This window comes from Mytilus edulis, chromosome 6 (genome assembly GCF_963676685.1).
Source record: "Mytilus edulis chromosome 6, xbMytEdul2.2, whole genome shotgun sequence".
In the NCBI taxonomy this organism is placed as follows: domain Eukaryota; kingdom Metazoa; phylum Mollusca; class Bivalvia; order Mytilida; family Mytilidae; genus Mytilus; species Mytilus edulis.
In genome coordinates, this window is record NC_092349.1 from 25993158 (window position 1) to 26018675 (window position 25518).

Below are 25518 nucleotides of genomic sequence, written 5' to 3' on the forward strand. Positions count from 1 at the left end.
CAATGATTTTTTGATTGTCTTTTGCTTAATGTGACCTGTGGCTAATCATGCTAATATTTCTTGCATCAGATATAATGGAAAACAAATCTCAAACATATAGTGTAGAAACGTATTTTTTTCTACTTTTTCAGCTCACTTTATTGTGTGTATCATGTTTTTTTAAAAGGTTAGATAAAACCAGAGAGCAAAAAAGCATGGCAAATAAATTCTATATTTTCTATTCTTTTAATTCAATGTAAATGTAGTTGTATGGGAGACAACTCTAGTTGTACATGATATATAATATTAAACCCTCAAATCAGATTGGATTGTCTCCCTTTGTATTCAATTAATATTTTCCTTATTACAGGAAATAGAATTTACACAGAAAAAAATTGAATGTGAAAGATTAAATAAAGAAATAGAAAGAGAAAGAGGAAGAAGTAGACATTTGGTAAGTAACCATCATTTTGTAGTTTTTAGACGCTAAATCTTTAAGTTAAAAACTTTGACACATTCCCCAATTACCATACTAAATTTTATATATCCTTTTTAGGTTCATGCAATCATAGATTTAAAAATGTTCTAATATTGATATTTATTCATCATCCTTATATAAAAACAGCAAGGTATACATATATACTACTAAGCAATATTAACTTATGTACCAAACATAAGCTTAGGTAAAATCAGATCAGTTTTGGTCTAGCTAGCAGTTACTATTCATTTCATACAGCCAAAAAATATCTCAATGTTTTATACTCTTCCAATTTTTTTATGGCCCTGCAACAAAGTTGTCTGTGCCATATAGTTTTGCCCTTCTGTCATTCCGCAACAAACCATTATACAGAGTTTTTTCTAAACCCTTTCAGATATTGGGATGATTTTTGGCATGTGAGTTAACGAAGATGAGTTACATATCAAGTTTAAGTTTCTTTCCGCTCGGCTAATTTTTGCTGTAATTCCGGGCTTTGGACTTTCATAAATTTTTGATAAATGCTTTCAGATATTGGGCTGATTTTTGGTATGTTAGCTAACCATGATGAGTTCAGATCCATTTAAAGTTTCGTTCTGCTCCACTAATTTTTGCCAAAATTAAGGGTTTACAACTTTGAAAATTTTTGAAATTCACAGTTACATGGAAATAACAATTATAGATCTCTGTATGGCCTTGAACAATAAGCAAAGCCCATACGGCATAGCTATAAAAAGCCCTGAAGTCACAAATGTAAAACGATTCAAACGGTAAAACTAACAACCTAATTTGTGTACAAAACAAATCATATATGTTATGATGGTATGATACTAAACCCCTAACGGGAAGGATTGTGCCTGATGTTCATATGATGAAATCATAATCTTTCAGTCAGTTTAATTGAAGTCTGGAGCTGGCATGTCAGTTAACTGCTAGTAGTCTGTTGTTATTCATGTATTATTGTCATTTTGTTTATTTTCTTTGGTTACATCTTCTGACATCAGACTCGGACTTCTCTTTAACTGAATTTTAATGTGCGTATTGTTATGCGTTTACTTTTCTACATTGGTTAGAGGTATAGGGGGAGGGTTGAGATCTCACAAACATGTTTAACCCCGCCGCATTTTTGCGCCTGTCCCAAGTCAGGAGCCTCTGGCCTTTGTTAGTCTTGTATTATTTTAATTTTTAAGTTTCTTGTGTACAATTTGGAAAGTTCATTATCACTGGACTAGTATATATTTGTTTAGGGGCCAGCTGAAGGACGCCTCCGGGTGCGGGAATTTCTCGCTACATTGAAGACCTGTTGGTGACCCTTATTGGTCTATTTGGTCGGGTTGTTGTCTCTTTGACACATTCCCCATTCCCATTCTCAATTTTATAAAAACAAAGATGGTGCACAGCCACAAACAACAAACACTGAATTATAGGCTCCTGACCTGGGAAAGGCATATACAGAATGTGGAGGAGTTAAACATGTTAGTGGGCACCAAACCGTCCCCTTACCTAGGACAGTGGTGAAACAGTACATAATAAAAACAAACTATAAAAATCAGTCACACCATGAACCATGATTAAGTTGCTATTTTGCAGATACAAATTTAATAATAGTAAAACCAACTAAAATGTTTTACAGGAAGCAGATTTGCAAGAGAGTGCTACACAAAATACAGAATTAACCATACAAGTGTCTGATCTCACTCATAGGTTGGCTGATCTAGAGAAGGTATGTTTAATATTTACAGTTCTCAAATGGGATGCTTTAGAAAAGTTCCTGACAGGTTATGAAGCCATAGTTTGCAATTTTAATTATTGCAATTGAAACCAATACTGCAAATGATAAATATAATCAAAACTTGAAATGTCATTTAAAATACTATTACTGTCACAAATATTGCAAAACTTTCTGAATACGAGTTTGAGTTATTTCCCTTAGAATAAATCAATTATGTAGATTATGGAAAGACCTGACAGCATGATACTGGGGTAAATTCAGTAAAAAATCTCCCATTGACTTTAATGCTAATCTATGTATGGAATTAAATTTATACCTGATTTACCTTTAGAAATTGGAAACTTTCATATAACATTCATGAAAGTACAAATGTAGCCCTATCTTTTACACTAATAAAAACATAGGGTCATGCAGCATTTTTGGGCATTCACATGGCCTTGTTTACAAACAATGAAGATTCGCACTGAATTCCTATACTGACCCCCATTACTTTTCAACCCTGAAGTAAAAAAAATTAATACATTCAGCATTTATTTTTTATTTTTTTTCAACTCTAGTTTTGATCCATCTACCATAAAATATTTATTACAAACATTATCTACCAATCAGAAGAGCATATGACTTCAGTGTTATACAGAAAGCTCTCCCCTAAATGGGCGGTCCCTGATGACGTATATTTATTTACTGAATTTACCCCTACTATATGATGAGGTATAGGGAAAAGTTGGTTCCTTACAGAAAAAGTCATTTCATTATTTGTCCAATCGTTTCAAACACACCTTCCAAAAATAGTTAATTTTTGAATAAAGGAAAGATTTTCAACAACAATATATTGTTCAGTGTGAACCGAACAGACTTCCATGGGTGCAAAGTAAAAGTTCGTTCTTTTTGGTATTTGATTATCATTGTTTTTCTTATCTACAACAGTCTGCACCGTCAGCCACTAGATATATAGTTTGATGCGCCCAGTAAACATTGATTCTGACTAGTGAAAATTTTCAAATTTTATATTGTCTTATAGAGACAAGTTTTGATATTAAATTTCTTGACTATAGTAGATAAAAAAAAGTTTTTGGCCCAGACTGCTACCAGTTTATTGACAGAATGAACAAACTGTAGAGGGTAATGCACTACTTATACATATATTACCCAACTAGTAATAACTAACCAATCAAAAACAAATCAATTATGTACTTCTGATTGTGAACAGCTTATTAACAGTGCAGCTGCTAGCTTTATAGCACTTGTTTTAGTATTTTGTAAGATTTATTACGCTGAGTTAATGACAATCGGCCAACGTTAACCAGACAATGTTCGTTATTGAGTAATTTTGTCGTATTGACGAAGCAATTATCCAATAATGTGTATAGACGAGTGAGTGATAATTGTGTAGGTTTTTAATTACTTCTATGTGTAATTCTCTGAGAGTATAATTAAGTTACAAGATAATTGGACAGAACAATACCTGGAGGGGAAGTCACAGATTGATCTGGCCACATGATCGGGTCACATTGAGGACATGTAGTTCTACCTGAAAACATTCTGGTTGAGATGATACACTGAAAAATACAACTTGAACCAACCTTCCACTCTTTATATTTAATCATTATTTTTCCTGTTGTTTTCCACATGTGTTTATCATCTATCTGCAATCTACTTGAGAGAGATCTGTCAGACCTTTCATTCCTTTGTAAAGATTATAAAAGTAAGAGGATTGTGAACTTGTAAGGCTGAAGACTGTCAATAAATATTGACTACTTATGTAAGCAATTTAACAATAAAATTAAAACAAAACAAACAAGCAGTTATGGGATCCCTGCATGACCAGTAAACCCTTTATTCTCTTACAAGTATAAACAGATATTAAAAAAAGGCAGAGGTACTTTAGTTTAGTCACTGAGATGCAATGTCGAGGATTTGTTCTAGTCTGCACTTTAAAATTCCAACCCATTTCAATTGAAATCATAGGTCATTTGATGACTTATTTGGTTCATTGAAAGTTTTTATGCGGGTTTGTAAATTCTCAAAATTCCTTAAAAATGGGTCAGTTGACAATTATGCTATCTAAAATCAGGAACTTGTCAGTGGTTAGCCTGTCATATCTTAGTGCATGGTCATGTAATATGTATTGTCCTTCAAGAGATTTCTTGTCAATAACATATCTTTAATAGTCACATAACCTGCAGATATTTTGGTTTTTCTATGTCATTGGGTTGCTGTCTCATTGCAGAATACACCATATCTCCCTTTATTCTATAGCAAATCAGTTAAACTTTCTCTGGGCAATTTAATTCTTCGACAAATCACAATCAAATTTAATAGTATGGTAGAGTGCATATATCTCTATATAATATGCTGCAGGATCCATTTTAATTAAATTTCATTAAACTTTGATGAGATGAATTGCCTCTGATGATATATCATTAACTGGAAACAAGCCAAGTTATTTATGGTCTGGCTGATAACCTATTTTTCAATGAAATCGTAAAAATTTGTCCATTAGTATTCTAAAACTGTTTGCCTCGTCAGTATTACTGGAGATATCATGTAGGTTTATATCCAAATCATCATTTTTTCCATGGCAACCATTTAGTTTATTTCTTTGGCATATAGAAGATGTATTTCCAAATATATGTGTTTTTTATTCCTTGTAGAATTTATTAGAAAGAAAAAAAAATAATTATGTAATTTTGACGTAATGACATTGGGTCTAATGTACTCTATTAGCAATGACTTATTAGGAACATAATTTTGTAATTAAAATGTCATTGTATTAATTTTGACTGTGAGTGACAGTATGCCGTGGGTCTCATTGGGGTCTAAGGGTGATGCGGTATTGACGATTTTTTTGTAAGCGTGACACGTGAAAGTCAAATCATTGTGCCGTGAAAACAGGAAATGATGTCTAGCGGGACATGGGAAAGTACCAAAAAATGAGAATTGCTTACATATATAGTGTAAGCGGGATACAGGAATCTGACAAAACAGTAAACGGGATTTGGATCAGAAGCCCCCATTGAGACCACCTATGCCATTTAAATGCTGCTTCTAAGTCTGATGTTTGTAAGCATATCTAAAATAAATAAAATGAGACAGCAAGCCAACAAAGTTATTAAGAGGTCAACACATGTTTTCTTTAACAATTGAGTTGCATTTGATAGAAATCAACCTTATAATGATTGCAAATGAATATCGAAATATCTGTTCACCTATTTTTCGCGTTAAAAAAACTCAATATGAAAAGTCAGTAACTGTCTGAACATAAAAAAACTCAATATGGAAAGTCAGTAACTGTTTGAACATAACAAAACTCAATATGGAAAGTCAGTAACTGTTTGAACATAAAAAAAACTCAATATGGAAAGTCAGTAACTGTTTGAACATAAAATAACTCAATATGGAAAGTCAGTAACTGTTTGAACATAACAAAACTCATAATAGATACCAGACTTGAAATTTTGTATTTGCAACATGGAATTGCCATAACCAACCATACAAAACAGACAAAAAATCATCTGTTATTTATCGTATTTAAATGTTTCAAAATCAATCAAAGTCTTTTATGTACATGTAAATACGAACTTCCATAAGGTCAATTTCTATCTGGACGCAGCTCAATTTACAGATGTCAATCAATTTAATAGAGGCTTCCACAAATCGGCCATCAATCTTGATATGAAGGGTTTGAAGCAACCTGAACCTCAAATTCCTTATATTATAACATTCACTGCATGATAAAGCTTGGATGTGACATTGAAAAATTGTTTGAATTGATCAACTTTCATAGATTTCAAGCCCTTTTATAGCTGACCATGCGATATGGACTTTGCTTATTGTTGAAGACCATACAATGACCTATAGCTGTTAATTTCTGTGTCATTTGGTCTCTTGTGGAACGTTGTCTCATTTGCAATCATACCACATCTTCTTTTTTATGTTTATGCAGACTTTTTGTATTAATAACAAACATGAATTAATCAATTTCTTCCAATATGAATGGAAATGATCAGTATTTCTTTATTTTTCGATATAAAAAGTCAAGTGTTTGAGGTGGCTGTTTGAAATTATTTACCTAAAGCTATTGTTGGGTTATTTTGAATAAAAACATATGTGTGAGCTTGAAGGAAGTTCTTAAGTGCAATAAACCTAAAGATATTGAATATGTCTTGTATTCCTAAGCATTGGAATTTTTATTCAATTTTCTTTTATAGTAATATGAATAGTGAATAATAAAACATTGCTATCTGCCATACTTTTGAGTGTCTGTATCAGCATGACTTTGTGTTTCAAAATAATGCGACTTTCAAGTTGTCACAATGCTTTAATCGATCAGGGTGAAATTAAAATATATAAAGTGTTTGTTTCTATTATATTGTATTGATTTTCATATGGTTTAAGGCAGTTTATGAAGAATGTCTTTAAATGGTCTAAATATGAAGAATGTCTTTATATCGTCTCAATTTTTAAGGAAATTATGTAACTTTCAAAGGGCTGAAATTCTTGGTGAAAAGAACATGTTTTCCGATACTTTTCATTTACATGTGTCAGTTTTTGTTGACAAGAGAATTAAGAATTGTTGGTCTGGGAAAGTTTCAATTTTCTGTTGCTATGTGAATTAAAATTGGTGATTTAAACATTGTCAAAATTTTGTCATAATTCTAAGCCAGATGTTAAACATTTTCAATTGAATGCTTTGGATTCTGATTAAGTGTGCAAAGACCAATGTCTCCAGTTTTGAGTTCAAATGGTTGATTTTCTTATAACTCTGTACAGTTTACCTCTAAGGCATTTGATCATTCAACCTTGATAAAATGTTGTATACAAGTAAAACAAAGCTTATAGTGACATCAATCAAAGAACTCTTACAGTGACTGGCAGTAGTAGACAAGTTTTCAGTGTGGAGCTTATGGATTATATACAGGGGTGGATTCAGCCATTTTCAAAATCGGAGGTTCCCAACCTAGGATTAAAGGGGGATTCCAATCATATGTCCCCATTCTAATACAATTTGATCATAAAAAAAAAGTAGAGGTTTCAATCCGAGTAGTCTGTTTCCCAGCCGTTATTGAAATTCTTGACAGTACCTTTGTATATATATTCCGAAGGCATAGTGAGTCTGAATGTTTTTACGGAGGGGACCAACCTACAATCAGAGGAACCCTCCTCCTGGATCTGCCACTGGGTTAGATGCCTAAGCTGGAGCATATTTTCTTTCATGTTTTCTCAACATGTGTAGGAATAGAAGTAAAATCAGTCTTGATGGGTTTCAAGTCTCTTTGTACTCAGCAATTAGAAATAGGAGTAAAAGCAGTCAGGATGGGTTTCTTGTCTCTTTGTACTCAACATGTGTAGGAATAAAAGTAAAAGTAGTCTTGATGGGTTTCTAGTCTCTTTGTACTCAGCAATTAGGAATAGGAGTAAAAGCAGTCAGGATGAGTTTTAAGTCTCTTTGTACTCATCAGCAATTAGGAATAGAAGTAAAAGCAGTCAGGATGGGTTTCAAGTCTCTTTGTACTCAGCAATTAGGAATAGAAGTAAAAGCCGTCAGGATGGGTTTCAAGTCTCTTTTTGTACTCAAAATTTATGAGTAAAATTAGTTTCGATGGGTTTGAGGTCAGACTAATTATAAACAATTGTTCTGAACTTTTGGTACGATGAAAAGTGCAAAATGGACACATTAAAAACGTGGACTCAATCATTGTAACAGTCTAAACCAAACTATTGTACATTAAAGTACATTCTTAATTTTGGTATTAAAAAAAATAAAATAGAACAACTAGGAAATAAAACTTCGTGAATAGGTTTTACCCATGAATCACAAAAGCTATTTAGAATTCAGAATGTCACATCTCAATTACATTTAATGATGTTTGATTAAAATACTTTCAGTTTCATCTGATATTGTTTTAATGTTTGTAAAAATTCCTGTCTAGGACAATGTCCTCCTCAATACAATAGTCTAATCAGACATAATCTCCTATCTAACTCTATAAAAGAGTTGTAGTGATTTCATTGTGATTAGATATTGATCTTGGTCTCTGAAATACTTTGACTGTTGCAATCTCAATTCTTATAAATGTTGCCATTCATATTCGCTCATTAAAAGAGAGTAATGGATAAGCTAAGGTATAAATTATTTAAAATTCACATTAAGATGAATAATTTAAACAATTCAAACCTGAAAACCACCAGATTAATACGACAACAAAAATAATTATGAAGGAATGATGGGGCATGTTAATAAAGGAAAATGTTGCATATAATGTAAGCAATACACAGTGGCAGATCCAAAAAGGGTGTCCTTGGGTTTGGACCCCCCCTTTTTTTTTGATGATCAATGCATTTGACAGGCCTCTACATTAACAATTTTTCTAACTTGTCCCTTCGGACAAGTGGCAAGAAAATCAGCTTGTCCGAACTCTTAACTTACTTGTCCGAATTCATAATTGAAAATCTAACATATTGATGATTTATGCAATAATAACACTTGGGCTTTGATTGTACCTAATAAAAGGAGCATTTTGTAATGTTATATGAATACCACATCAAAATACATTTCATTATTTCAGAATGAAAGTTTTTTTGCAAGACTGTGTTCTCTGACTCAATGTCATTATCATTTGTCAATCATCAAATCATCATTTCTTCCCAAACCACTACGTTCCCCTATGGACCTATTCATTCTTTAGTAGTGGTATGGGTTAAACCAAGGATGTAAATACACCTGGCCACCTTGAACATGTATATGAGTAAACCTTTTTAATTTATTGATGATGACAAAACAAGCTTTAACAATTTGTTTTGATTTGTATATACATTGATATATGATCATGAAGTACATACACATTTCACTAAAAAATCTGCCTTTTTAGATTTTATTTATTTATTTTTTTTTCATCTTAAATTTTTATATCATAGATCTTATCAAATAAAACCTCTTTTAATGTATTGTTATGCATTAAAGCAAAATCAAATGAAACATACTTTAATTTAATATTTTAAAGTTTAGGTAAAACTCCATATGGAGGTGCTCCTAATTCAAGGAAGCTTATACTAAGAAGATACAGTAACATTGGTTTCTTTCCCCTTACTTATATCCCCCTGGTCAATGGCTGCCAGCATGTTAAATACTTTAAATCAGAGACATATTATACAAGTTTTATATGTCTCTGGTTCAATCAATGAATAATTATTTCATTAAGTATGATCAATAAAACAATCATTCATATTTTTTGGGAATGTATAAGTCTTGAATTTGATCTATTTTTATCTGACCTTGATTTTGCACTTGTCCCATCGGACAAGTAGTATGGTGAATCTACTTGCCCGACACCTGTGTCCACTTGTCCCGGACAATCGGACAAACGTTAATGTCGAGCCCTGTTTGAATGGGGAAATATAGTTGGACCACCCCACCCACCCCTTTTATCCTGGGTTGGGAACCTCCCCTTTTAAAAATGGCTGGATCCGCCCCTGGTACATGACATTTTCAAATTATAATCATAGTCTCTGTATAGCCCCTTTTTTTCCAATAAATTGATATCAGCTGAAATGCATTGAATGAATGTTCTATTTTTTTCATGATAAAACAATTTTGAAGCAAATTCTATAACTGTCTGTACAGAATCATGATGGTACTGAGATAAGTCCTAACTATAATTCTAACTATTTACAGTTTTATAGGTTAGCAAGAAGCATATTCTATAACTGTACAGAATCATGATGGCACTGAGATAAGTCCTAACTATAATTCTAACTATTTACAGTTTTATAGGTTAGCAAGAAGCATATTCTATAACTGTACAGAATCATGATGGCACTGAGATAAGTCCCAACTATAATTCTAACTATTTACAGTTTTATAGGTTAGCAAGAAGCATATTCTATAACTGTACAGAATCATGATGGCACTGAGATAAGTCCCAACTATAATTCTAACTATTTACAGTTTTATAGGTTAACAAGAAAACATTACTCGTAATTCCAAACAAGTGCTGCTTAAGTCTCTGTCGTAATGGAAACGATATATAAGGACAAACTAATACCTTATACTAATTCTACAATCAATAATTTCTTATCAAGATTACAAGTGCATTTATATTTTCATTGGTTAATCCTCTCCCATGATTGTTTTAGAAGGTTGTATTTATTATTCGGATGTGACAAACTTGAATAGCATGCTGTCAATCTATTTTGTGTTTTATCCTTGTCCCACACTTAAATCCTCTCCCATGATTGTTTTAGAAGGTTGTATTTATTATTCGGATGTGACAAACTTAAATAGCATGCTGTCAATCTATTTTGTGTTTTATCCCTGTCCCACACTTAAATCTTGCGTGATTTGAATTTTAAGTTAAATATTTTTTTTAGATAATTTAGATATAATTCATACTGAATTTTATATGACCCATTTACAGGCTTTATGTTTTTAGGTCTGTGCATTTGTTCGTCCGTCAATGTCCTGCTTCAGGTTAAAGTTATTGGTCAAGGTAGTTTTTGATGAAGTTATGTAAAGTCCAATGTACTATAGACACATTCTTATCTTGTATATCATAAATTGAATTGATTTTTTTACCAAGGGATTTGGTTTTCTCCTTGGAATCCTGTTTCATCTACCAATTAAAACCTATTTAAATTGTTTTACATTGTCTTATCGGGGCCTTTTATAGCTGACTATGTGGTATGGGCTTTGCTCATTGTTGAAGGCTGTATGGTGACCTATAGTTGTTAATGTCTGTGTCATTTTGGTCTTTTGTGGACAGTTGTCTCATTGGCAATCATACCACATCTTCTTTTTTATACTACCCACCTGAAATATACAAAAGTGCTGAAAGGTACATAAAACACCTATCAATCATCAATTAATAAATAGAATTGAGAAAGAAAATTCTGGTTGCATGTTTCCTTCTTTAAATTATTTTTTCTAAAATGGTGTATATAGATAAGGCTGTTAGTTTTCATGATGTAAATGTTTTAAATTGTCATTTTGGGGCCTTTTATAGCTGGCTACCATCACCAAAACACAATTTTTTCATGTATCCATCTGCTTCCTTTGTTTAATATTCACATAGACCAAGGTGAGCGACACAGGCTCTTTAGAGCCTCTAGTTTATAAATAAGATGAGATGGTTAAAACAAAAACCCAGCCGAAAGCAGAAAGGAAATATTTAACCTAACCTATGGATAAGTTTATTTTTATTCCAAACAATAAACACATCTTTGAAAAAAAGTTGAATTTTATTATCTATCTGAAACTGAATAAATATACCATTGTATACATAACACTTCAGTTTTTGTAAAAACAGTGATTAAATTTTATAACTTGGCTTTAAATTTTTAGACCTTTTAATTCTATATTAGTAATGAATTTTTGTCTATTTTGTAATTTGATTTTGTTTCTTAAAAGTATTCATTTATCTAGATTTTCTGAAATCAAACTTAATTTAAAAGGCCATCTTTCCTCAAATTGAAGTAGAAAATCTTGACTTCATAATTGTAGATCAAAATTATAATGAGACATAACATATATTTAACTTTCGGTGATTTGATTTACGATTATTTGCGTTTTGAATTTATAAATGGTTATAATTATGCTAAATGATCAGCTTTTGTCTTAATTTGCTCTACTTTGAATGACAAATGTTTTAAAACCTATATTTCTAGCTTGCAGCAATATCGATAAAAACTGTCAAGTATTTTTCAATTATTGGATATTTTGTAGCAGTAAAGTTCCGCCATGCTTTGTAAGCTTGGTGTTTGGCTGTTGCATAACTGTCTATTAGTTTGGTTATTAGGAGTAAAATCTTAATCCTTTTGATGTTTTACTACGCCAGATTGTAAAATTGGTATTAAAGATGTTAATGGAAGTGCTACTAAGGTTTGAAGTTGCTGAACATTTGGCATAAAATGGCGTTGTGTCATAAAGGCAAATATTTAATGCAAAAGTCAAACAGAAAATCTTTTTATTTTAAAATCTGATATGAGAAACTAACTGCTTGTCTTCATAGCTTGTAGAACAGAATGAGACCCGAAAACCCAAACCAATGTCTGAATGTTTAGAAAGTATATGTTATCTTTTTTTTTATTATGCCCTTAGTCTACCTATGGCGGCATTATGTTTTTCAATTTGTTGGTCCATTTGTGAATCCGTCTGTTCGTCTATATCTGTTAATCTGTCTGCCCCGCTTCAGGTTAAAGGTTTTGGTCAAGGGAATTTTTAATGATGTTGAAGTCCAATTAGCTTGCATCTTAGTTCATATGTCCCTATGATTATGATTTTTATGCCCCATTTATGGACATTATGTTTTCTGGTCTGTGGGTCTGTCTGTCTGTTCGTTTGTCTGTTGGTCCATTCATCCATTCGTCCATCCAGCTTCAGGTTAAAGCTTTTGGTGGAGGTAGTTTTAGTTGAAGTCCAATCAACTTGAAACTTAGTAAACATGTTCACTATGATATGATCTTTCTAATTTTAATGCCAAATTAGAGATTTTACCCTATTTCCATTTTACCAGGTCCAATGAAGATAGAAAATGATAGTGCGGACGGGGCATCCGTGTACTTGGGACACATTCTTGTTCTAATTTAAGTTTTGATCCAATTTCATGTCCCACTGAATATAAAAATTGATAGTGTGATTGGGGCCTCTGTGTACTTTAGACATATTCTTGTTAATACTTGTATTTGCTGGCATCCAATGACTTATCTTATTATGTCTTTAGAGAGACTGAGTGATTAGTGGATTGGTGCTATAATTTCAAACTCTAGAATATACACCAAAAACAGCCAAATATTTAAAATTTTGAATTTACATATTATAAACTTGATTTTAAAGCCAACAGGCTTTGAATATGTCTGCTCTATGGTCAGGCCCGGTAATGTTGTCTCTTTGACACGTATATTCCCCATTTCCATTCTCAATTTTATTTTTTGTCCTCAAGTCGTTAACATTTATTTAAGATGAGACATTTATCCCATCTTATGACTGCTAATTGTCACGTTTTCAATCAATTCAGCGTTCAGTATTTAAAATCACTTTTAATCATGCATTTGACATTATGAAAAAAGTCAAATAAAAAAAATACCAACTCCCAGGAAAATTCAAAACTGCATGAAAGTCATTTAAATCGAATTGCAAAATCCAAAACTCAAATACAGCAAATAATGGATATCAACTGTCATATTCCTGACTTGAAAAGACAGCGCTAAAATATAGAAAAAAATTATGTATTTGTCTAGTTCAAATTTCAAATTGAAAAACTGATTCTAAATATTATCATTTTTTTTTTTTAGTTTTTATTCATTACATAATAGGAGTTAAGAAGATTTTATGTTTTGAAAGTCTGTCTGCTTGTATCTTTTAATTGATATTCAAAGAAGATTTTATGTTTTGAAAGTCTGTCTGCTTGTATCTTTTAATTGATATTCAAATAGTTATCAATCAATAGCACAATGGATTAGACTTGACTGGAAATGAAGTTCATTACGTCTTGATTGTTAAATGCATGTTTTTTAGATTTAGTGAAAAGTGAGAAAGTGCAGAGAGAGCACATTCCTGGCACATTTTAGAATATTAGCTGAACTGAATAAAATTTGTATGTATTGATAGTTTGGTACTAAATGCTATCCAATATATACTTCGTTCAATATGCGACCAAGCAAAAAATAAAAAAACGATATATCTGGAATCCTTCAAGACAATTTTTTTTTTTAGTTTCCGATCAATACATTAGTCTTTGAAATATAAGTCTTGAACAATTTCCTGGCGTTTATAAGTACAATGTGGATCTCTGAAATATAAGTCTTGAACAATTTCCTGGGGTTTATAAGTACAATGTGGATCTCAAATCATTGTTTGTCGGGTGATTATAGTTAAACATTCTGAGAGGAAATACAAATGTAGTCTTGTAATAGTCAAAACCATTTAAAATTTCTTAAAATAAATTTCATAGATCTATTGCCTGATTGGATGTAATTTTCTGTGTTTCGTCACGGAACTCAGGAAGGATGTGAAACAAGAAACCACTTCCATAAAAGCATTCCATTTTCTTTGAACTAACTTTTATTCTGAAAGGTTAGAAATTATCTTTTGAACATGGCTCGGTGAATTTGTTTGAAAAAAATTCGCTTGTGAAAGAAGATTTAAAAGAATCGTATATTAAGGTATTTGGTTAGTCGTAATATGCACAGAGTTGCTATTCTTAGATTGTGCATCTGCGTAGTACATCGTTACATTAGCTATTATGTTCTATGGGATTAACTAATACCTGTATTATCAGGAGAAACTAAATACAAATATTTTATGGCATGTTGAATAAATGGAAAATTGTTTATAACGGAAAGTGCATTAGCAAAAGTATTGAATCTAATGCTTAATAGTATATAACAGGCTATTACTACAGCATTGGTGGTCTGACACTCTCTGGGGGAATGTTAGTACTCATAAATATTTCGAATTTTCGAAAATAATTCAGTGAATTGAGATTAATTAAAATTCTATTCTAGAAAAATTGTACTGATGATAATATGCGAACATGTTTCGTTAATTAAACTGAATAAACATGTTCGTGGATTAAAACTGTGTCATAATGCAGTTGATGATCAGTATATTCATGTGATGGATTAGAACGAATTATAACAACTGTATATTACGTCAGTTCATTGGAAAAAGTATGAAACTCTAACATCAAAACAGAATTTTTTTAAGGATTATACAGCAACAATATGATTCCGTTGATTTTATTGTTATTATTTGAAAATTTTGTCCTCAAAAATAAGGAAATTAGTAATTAAGGAGAAATTGAGAAATTTATGGAAAGTGGAATTGTAAGAATGATACAACAATCGTCAAACATGTATTCGAAATTCATTAATTTTATAATTCATTAGAAGATACTGATTAAAACTAGAATTTTATGAGTATAAATATTTATGGACAATAAATAAGATCCAATAACCTGCTGTTTTCAGACTCATTACGGAAGAAATATAAGTCAATGAAATTCCAGGCATAGATATTAGCATCAAGGAATCTTTTATGAAGCAAAGATTGTTTTGATTTTTTCACCTGGATGAGAAATTTGACTTTTAAATGAATCGATTATAACACCGATTGTTTCAATTTGTTGATTAGGGTGAGAGTAAGAGTGATAAAAGTGTAATTATTATAATGGCGAGGAAATTAGACACATATTTATTTTACCCATGAGACCTCAGTGTCATCGAGAGACGAGTACAAAGCGTAGATATATTGAAATGCAATTGTATATTTATGTTGGAATACAGCAATAGATTCTAGGTTGTTAATAGTAAATGTGAAAGGATATATGCAATGATTGTATCAAATTAGCTTTAGGATAGATAGCAGTGTATTTGTGAATTTGTCTGGCATACATTTTATTAATGGAATTGATAGGACTATAGTTTTCCGTTAATTGACTAATTCCTTTTCAAATTGACTCAGGAAAGCGAAGGATTTCACTTGTTGTGCAAAAAAAAGCAAAAAAGCATAAGTGATTTATCATTTTATATAGTGATTAAAAAAGATGCAAATATCGTAAATTTATCTTATCTTGTTTAATGTATCAATTTACTACCCACATGAGACAAGTTAGTCAGTTGATAATTTGAAATTTAGATGCATCATACTAAATTTGCGTAATTTTTTGGAATGATAGACATTTTAAGTAAAAGTTTAAATGACAATATTTGAATTGGATTTAAATTAGCTGTGAATTTTGTCCATGACTCCAGGTATATAGAGGTTTTCGCCAGTCTCAAGGTTTCACAAATGGAAATTGAAATATAATGTGACATCTTCTTGTGTGAAAGTATCCAGGTTGCAGGATTTATTGTAGAATACACTTTCGATGAAATTCATTGAGTTGAAAAGTTTTGCCTTCTTGCATTGCTGTAGTAGGCGACAAAATTAATCATTAAGGATTAGGCCCAGAATGAAAAAACAGATTGATTTTTGTATAGTTAAGAAACCAAATAGGAGGATATGCATATTGTCGTATCGTGGAATATACACTGAGGTGAAAAGATGAGTTCTTCTACATTATACACACTTTTTTCGATGGATGTTGGGCGCCATCTCTTCATTCTTAACCTTCACGTGGAAATGTTAAAAATAATTAACATAGTGTGGTGCCGATTTCAAGAATTCAAAATTAAGGTAAAATTTAAACAATTAGTTATGTAATTATAATTGGAGGACATGCATTCATTGCTGTATAATTGGGCTTTTTGATTGGATGATGGGTTATGACATGTTAGTAAGGGTAATTGGAAATATGTAAATTAGTAACCAGAATTTTATTGATGTTTCCTTTGATGGATATACATGTATTGGTTTTCAAAAATAGTATTGAAATTTTAGAATTATTATTCAATTCAAATGGGTTACTGGATTACTATTATTCGTTTGATACCAATTTTGGTGAATTTCATGGGTACAGACTGGTGAACTACAAATTTGAATGTTCAACGAATCACAAATTTTCTATTATAAATTATTTATATGTTTTATGCAGACTTTTGCAAAACCTCAGAATCAAATATCAAAGAAAAAAGTAAAATCACAAAAATACTGAACTTAGAGGAAAATCAATTCTGAAAGTGCATCATGCTTTCTTCAGTCCACAACAATTGTTTACCACAAACATGAATGAACCCAACATGAATGAACCAAGACGGTATATTCCTTAAATGTAGCTGTACATGACGTAAATTGTATATGCCAAAATTCTCATCACAGTCCTTTGATTCACAAATTACCAAATATCCATGAAAAAAGCAAGGATTCCAAAAGGCCCAATTTGGATGTTAATGTAATGTGTGTAGATAATTTTACAAAAACTATAGCCTTCAAACTTATTACAATGAATTACAATGGAAGAGGACATTCTTGTAGTGGTATACCTAGCTTTGATTACATAACTCTTGATAAAATTATGATAGAATTTCAACATTGGCAAAATACCTGGTTACATTCTGTATGAATTATTATGAAATGTCATTAGTATTATATAACTGATGATCAATATAAACTAGGTTTGGGAACCAGTTTTACAACCAGTCAACTCATCTAATACTTTTAATCAAATATAACTGGCAATTTGCATTCTATAAAATACAAAATTAGTTTTATTCAAGGTTTATCCTAATATGTATACCACTAATGAAAACTGTGTTGTAGTAAGAGGAAACAACTGTAGTTTACTGATATTTGAAACTCATAAATTCGTTTGAAATATGTATTAAGACCAATCATTTAGTAAGAGAAAAACCTTAAGCAATTTAAGGAAGTGCAAACCAAGTGAGACAGTCTACTGGAGAATTCTGGATAAAATATGTTATGATGTGGAGTAGAAATACAACTGTTAATTTTGGGCAAACTTGGAAACAATTCTGGTGTCCAGTCAATAATATCTGAGAGTATCAATATCAGGAACATTTAAATGTTGCATTTTAAAAACTAAGTTCTTATGAACTGATTTCCCCTTTGATGTTAAAAATCAACGACTCCTTTGAGAAAAATACATAATTTTTGGTTTCTTAAAATTGACAACTAATGACTTGAGTACACTTGCCCGTGTCAAAACACTTATGCGAAACCTGTTTACATTGTAATTGTCGGTGGGGGCACTCCGCTGCAATGTCTTCAATTAGGACATTATTCGGGGGGAGGGGTTCTGGTTGCTTTTTGGACTGTCCCTTCAGCAGGATTGAACTTTATAGCACTGCTCATTTTTTCAGCATTGCTTCATATAGTTATGACGTCTTAAAAGTCTATTTTAATTTTTGTAGTGTCTCCTAACTAGTCCAAATAATTTTGACGTCAAGAAGTCATAATCCTTTAGACTAGAACTTAATTAAGTCTTATTCTTCATGTTAATGGATAATACAACCTTGGAATTTACATTTGTTACCCATTCTTTACTATAAACCATACAAACCATCTGAGTAGCATCTGTATATAAATGAACCTGTCTACATATGTCTTAATAACAGTATTAAATAAAACATTAATAAGGACAATATAATAGATACATTTATTTCTATCGATTCTCATTAGCATTGGGAAGGGAATTGATAGGGAAAAATACTGTATGGTGAAGATAGATAGATACAATCTTAAATTAAGCTTATAAAACTCATAATTGACAGAAAAATAGGACTGCAGATGGTCATTTTATCTGGCCTGATAACTGACCACTGATAACTGTAAATATCAAGGACAGTTGTCTTACCAGCAGGTGTTATATAAACACCTTTAGGTGATAACACAAACAAGAAGAAAACAAATTGGTGGTAGAACTATATGACAACAAGATTGAGTACTTGTATTCAAGTATTTTTATGGAATGTAGAATTCCATTTCCAATTGTCGCTCTTCAATGAAGTAACCTGCAGCGGTGATATATCATCTAACAGCCTGCAAATATGATTGGTTGTTCAAACTTTTATTTAATCAGAAAACGTACATCCTGCATATTGGGTTTACTTTTACAAATTGTGACTTGGTTTGAGAGATGGCTCATTGACACTCATGCCACTTTTTATATTTATTTGGTTGTTCAAATTTTATTTTAGAATTTGAAAAGGATTTATAGATGTTGGCTCAAACTGTGTAGTAATTTATTTTGAACGTTTAGTAAGGTGTAAAATTTTTCTCAAGTTGAAGGCCATGCACTAAAAGAACTATAGAGATGAAGTTACTTCAAGTATATAGCATTGGAAGAACTATTACTTCACATTTTGTAATGATGTATAACTCTGCGAGGGCTTATACCAACCAGATGAGGCCCACATTCAGGTGCAGGATTTTCTCACTGCGTTGACGGCCCAGCCTTTAGCTGTTGTCTGCTCTTTGGTAGAGTTGTTGTCTCTTTGAAATTATGTTCCCCATTTCTATTCTCATTTTTATTAGTTCTCTGGTTAGCTTTTCAATATCTGTTATTGATTATATGGAAACTTGTTATTAAAGTCTGTTCTCTGAACTTCAATCACAAAGTCTGTTTGATTGTTGTGCAGCTTTTTTATTTCTTTTCATCTGCTTGAAAAAAAACCTCCAAAGTCAAAGAAAATAGCAGATGTGTCAACCTTGAAGTTTGATCAAATGATAATAGCTGAAAGTTAATTAACGAGTCCTCGCTGTTACCTGTATATTAATTAGGTAAGATTAACATATAAATATGTATATTGCAGTGAAATATTTCTCCATCCGGTTATTTAACTCTTAACCTTTGTAAATATTTATAAATTTCTATATTTGTTAATATTTTATTGGTTATTGTCTGGGATGGAATAATTATTGGAAAGATTTTATTGAAATTTGATAATAAGATGTAAATGAAAGTATTGTGAAAGTAATAAAGAATATAAATTTGCAAGACATTTGCATTCTAAAATATTATGGACAATATAGAATATTTATAAGTATAGAATAGTTCTCAGAAAATAAGGAGAAGTTAAAGTTAACGATTTCCTTAGATAAATTTTACCAAAATAGAATCTGTATAGTGTATATCATAGAAAACAGTGACATGCTCAGTGGGAATTCATATAATTGTTCTCTGGGTACTGATTTTAATAGATTCAATGGGTATAATGGTGAAGCACAAATTTAAAATATTCATAAAATTTCTTTTTCGGCAGAATGTGTCATTAGCACAAAACGTCCTTGAAAATAAATGTAAATTTTTCTGAACCCCCCCCCCCCCCCCCCCCCCAAAAAAAAACAACTTGTATTGTATAATCAATCCACAGTAAAGATCTAAGAGTTATGTTGATCATCTTACAGTCTGATTGAAATCAAACCTCTCACTCTCCTGTTTTCTGAATGTCACACGACACATTGTAAAACAGGAGCGCTGACAGAGAGGTTTGATTAAAATCAGACTGTATGATGATTAATATTTGGAAAAATATATCTTGCATGTGTTAATTGCCTTTTGAAGGAATAAACTGACTATAACATAATCAGATGTTAACCTTCAGGCTATATACATGATCAATATAGATATAGATATAAATATTAAATTTTCATTAAGTTTCAAACAGATTTATTTCAGATGTAAAATCTGATTGGTGTTAAGCCAGCCAATTTGCTAGAGAGACACTTCCTCTGTTATGTATTTTCATTACAACAGCCAATACATTACAACAGCCAACTAAAAAATCACGCTTTTAGAAAAAAATATGTCAATTTGAACTTTTATAGCAATACAACAGGGACATATTCTTCTGAAATTATGGCTTTACAGTTATAAAATATATTGCTGTTTTCAGATTAATTGAATATTTTTTACATAAAAAAAGATTGTCTGTCTCTGTTTCAAGGAAGGAACTTTACATTAGGGAGAAATAATATATAAAGTTTGTTGATTTGACTTAAAGAAAAATTGATGGATATAAAGTATCTAAATAGGCTTCTACACTATTGTTTGCCTTTTGTTTTCTATGTTGTGTTTTCTGTTACTTTTGTTTGTTTTTTTGTTTTCTATTTTGTGTTTTGTGTTTTCTGTTACTGTTGTTTGTTTTTTTGTTTTCTATTTTGTGTTTTCTGTTACTGTTGTTTGTTTTTTTGTTTTCTATGTTGTGTTTTATGTTACTGTTGTTTGTTTTTTTGTTTTCTATTTTGTGTTTTCTGTTACTGTTGTTTGCCTTTTGGTTGATATTCCTTTATTGCTAATTAATAGCATAATGTCACTTTGTTATCTGCCTAAGAAGATTGAATGACCATTTAGTCACAGTCTTGCTTTTCCAAAACATTTAGTCCTTTTTTTTGTAATAAATGTATTAGCATTGGCATTTTGAAAAAATGACCTTCTAGATCGTCTTTCATGCATAATTTGTTGTGCCAGTAGTTACAATTTCAAGTATCCAAAAGAAAAATTGTTCTAGAAATTCTGAAACATTGGTAGTTCAGAATATAAATCAATTAACATATGTTTTGACACTGCAAACATGACTATTACGACTGTATTGGTTTTGCTCATTGTTGAAGAGTGTATCATGTGACCTACAGTTGCCTTAGTGCTTTTCATCATTTGGTCTCTCAGGGCCTGCTGTCTTGGGAAAACTTGTCTCATTGTCAATCATACCACATATCTTTTTTTTACATTCTCCAGGAAGCTGTTTATTTTTCTTGCTAACATCTTGAGACTGAGTTAGGTATTGAACAGTTATTTGTGTGTTTGTATAATATCCCTCGTTTTGAGACAAAAGCAGATTATTGTTATAAAGTCAGAATATTGATCAAACATGATATGGTTTCCATTAAAACTTTAATTACCTGTGATTGTACTTATTATCAGATGTACAAATTAAAGGTTAGCTTTGAAATCAGATTACAAGCCAGCTGATCGCTATAATGTAGATTTCTGAGTATTGTGGCTAAATTATAGGTTTATAGCTCAGAGTTTGAAATGTGTTCCTCATAGATTAACGATGGTATTGCTAGATGTTGAACAAGTTAAATGAGTGCAGAAATCAGTTGCTATTTATTATTTTAGAACAATGTCATTGAACTTATAGTGGTTTTGGTACAGTTAATATAGTGTGTATAAGTTTACATATAGAATACAGAATATAGAGTAGTCTACTGTTGGCTAAACTTTTGTTTAGAATTTCCAATAGGGACTATGTTCAGATAATCAATTTGATAAAGAAAGGACTGTGACTTTGTAAGGCTACTATGCTTATAATTCAACTCTATTTTTGGAAGGTCACAGAACATGCAATTGTGGATTAGACTTATCAATGAATGCAAATTCTGATGGTTTGTAACTCCATTCAGAAAGCAAACAGTAATTTGGAATTTTATAAATAAATGTAAGGAAAAAGAAGTTCATTTAGTTTTGATTAAAAAGCTGTGTTGAGTAAGACATTGAAATTATTAATATACTGGTAAACTGCATTTAAAAGTGACTATGTTTTCTGGAGAGCAATGTTTTCGCTGGAGATAATAATATTGATGGATACAAGAATAAAGATAATTTAGAAAGTGGACTCCAGTGAGTGATAAAGAAAAAAAATATTCGAAAATATTTTTTTTCTTACATTTTTCACCAGTCTTGAACAGAAGGCTCTGATTATGAAATTGAAAAACAGCTTGCATATTCCTGGAATAAATTTTGATTCAGACAACTAGTTTCAAGTGACTTCTAACATGTCTAAGGACATGTGATTTTAAAGCTTGACTATAATAATCGATCAGTGCACAATTTGATTGTGAACAAAATTTATTAGTATGAGCAACACTTTCTTCTTGAAGATGTTTTTCACGTGTCAAAGTTGATTATTTTCTATACAAATCAAATCTTAACAAACAAACGATTAAAAAGGAAAATCTATAATCTTCAAAGTATCTATATGAACTCAGATTCAAGTGCAGTGAAAAACTGTGATTATTCAATTAGCAAAGACAAATGTGTTAAAAGGGATGGTTATATAATGTTTTAAGTAAACAATAGATCTCCGTTATTTAGTGGTCAGCGATTTTTTGAACTCAAGGTTGCTATATGAAGGTGTAAATTGTTCAAGGTTGTTATATGAAGGTGTAAATTGTTCTTCCTGTAGAGGACCTTCACAAATCAATGTACCCTCTGAGAAGTGATATCTTTTCATACACAACAAATTTGTTTTCAATTCTGTATTAAGTACGTTTATCATTTGAAACACAACAAATTTGTTTACAAATCTGTTGAGTTTGACATTTTCATAATCTTGCACATATTTAATTAATATGATCAGATGCAGAACAATAATATAACTTAGGTGCTAATTTGGGTTTTTTTTTCTTAAGGTTTTACAAGGGTTAATCATATGATTAGATTTTTTTTTTAATATAATTTTTTTAAAAAGAAGAAAAGTTGTAAAATTTGAAAAAAGATTTGTGACAAAAAGTTTAAAAGCATATTATAATGTTTAAGAATTGCAAGTTCTCTATTTTTGTAAAAACTTAATTTCAAAAGATATATTTATTCATCTTTTGATGCTGCCATCTAAATTGTACAACTAAATAAAAGGAATATTTTATTCATCTTAAACAAAAGACAGCTGTAATCTTTGGATTGTAGATTATTTTTCGTTTTTTTTCTCTTTGGGGGTATACCGGACATATCTAAATTAAAATAAAAAATTAATCACCTACCAATTTAAAAAAATTATGAAATTTGTCAGTTAATTCTGATAAATAAAAAGTTTTCCTGCTGTAAAGTTGAATTATTGTTAAATATTATAGTTTGAAAACAATAAAATGTTTTTAATTATCACAGAGGTTATATAATACTTAATGCAGTGTCACTGCTCCATCTTTTCTTAATATTAAATATTGATTAATGTGACAAGCAATGAATAGAAACTATTAATCTCAATGTTATAATTAGATAAACCACAATTACTGCTCAGTTTGTTAGGACTTGCTAATTGTAGTTAGTTAAATTGCATGTTTGTCTCGCATAGATATTAACTGAAAAAAATGACATGGAAATTTAATGTGATGACACATATTAAAAACTGTGGACTAACAGCAGTAGTGCTTTATTGCTTCTTAAATGTTTGTCACACGTTAGATTAATGTCTAACAACTATATTGCTGGTAACGGAGATCAACGTCTAAAGAGTTGTTAATTTGATATGACAAATATTTGTTGAATAAAGAGCACTGATGAAGGTGACAAAATCTGTATCCAATTAAATTCTTCATATTCAACAGTTTTAAAAATGAACAACATTTTATTTGTCTGAGATTGATGAAAACCCACAAGGCTTCTGTGGAACAGGGGAAAAAACATGATTTGACCGTCCGCATTCTATCAGCGCCAATTATTATCTCATAACTCAATAACAATTTTTACTGACATTTACTGGAATAATTACAAATTATTTTAAGTTTTTAGTTTGAGATCGCTTAGATTACAGGAAGTTAGAGAGAAAAAAAAATCACAAAATGTCAACAACAAAATAATTCTTGTGTGTAATGAACGAAGAATAATAGTCAACCTGGAGTACCTTGACTAATGTTTTATTAAACAGTCATGCCGTTGTAATACTGTTCTTATGGTATTACGGGTACATGCTGAGCAGTGGTTATTGATTTTAATGAAGAAAAATATTTCATGTGTAAAATGCTGCAATGCTTTAAAGGGCATGGAAATTTTGCATAATCTTGGGAAACTAGTGACACAACATAAGGTGTATGTAGCTTCAGAAGCATGAGGAAATTCGACAGTGACCGATAAAATATTCAATCTAGGAGACTTAATATATATTTGACATGGAAAATTCATTGGTGACTAAAAACAACAGTGCAATTGGTCTTTTTTTCTAAAGTAAAAGATTTTTCTTAATCAGAAAATTTTAACTCCAAGGATTGCTTTAAAATATTGATTTTAAGAAAATTGAAAATTTATTCAACAACTAGACAATCAATTTATAGCTAATGGATTATTAATAATAGTTGATATTGAGAATCACATAAAGTTTATAAAATTGTGATTAGATTTTTCTAAAATTTCTCCACTAGATTCTCAAGAGTGTAAGAACTTCAAATGAAAACTTTTAATATCATTTTGTCTAGACTTTATACATACATGTAAAGAAATTGAAGAAGAGAAAACGCAGGAAGTGTCTTAGACATTAAGATTGCAACAATGCCGAACATTAAACGAACATTAATGTTCATCTGACAAAACAAAGAAGATACTTTAAGCAAAATAAAACTTGGAATCATAATGGAGAATTTTAATTGGATCAAAGCACTGAAAGCGCTGTAAAGGCAATGGGGCATAACCTTTGTTCGTGTGCTGTACCTTCACAAACTTTGCAAAGTGATAAAATTCCATACATTCCATATGCTATAAAACAAGTGAGTATACTCTTTATTGGCCCTTAAAGGAATGTAAAAAGCCAATGCTGTATATTTTGCATTTTAATCAAAAGTTAAAAGTCAAGGTGAAATTTAAACTTTGTTGTCAAGTTGGACGTAATTTTTTTTACTAACATTACTTTTTATTCAATAATCATTGGGAAATTATGTCTATATGTTATTTACATAGCATCCAATTAAGAAAATTAGACTGCTAAAACTACAGACTTCTATACAGTATGGGGTTTTTCAATGTTAAATGCCATACAGTTGCCTTTTATTGTTTAAATCCACTTAATTTGAACTTTGGTGGATGTAGTTGTGTCATTGGCAATCATACCACATCGTCTTATTTTTATAATTACACTAAGACATAGATATCATGGATATGTTCTAAATGTCAATAAAAGAAAGCTATTGGTAAATTTGTTCATGCAGTAAGTATAAAAAGAGTGATTT

At 30.9% G+C, this 25518-nt stretch overlaps 1 protein-coding gene across 47 annotated transcripts in view; it reads left to right on the top strand.

The window, feature by feature from the left end:
* The window catches only part of LOC139527410 (RIMS-binding protein 2-like), a 131155-nt gene that overhangs the window by 61334 nt on the left and 44303 nt on the right, over nt 1-25518 (top strand). For all 47 annotated transcript variants that reach the window (XM_071322830.1, XM_071322825.1, XM_071322828.1 and 44 more), the window contains 2 exons: nt 350-433; nt 2088-2177. In XM_071322830.1, coding sequence (XP_071178931.1) covers nt 350-433; nt 2088-2177 — 174 coding nt within the window. The remainder of the gene's footprint in view (nt 1-349; nt 434-2087; nt 2178-25518) is intronic.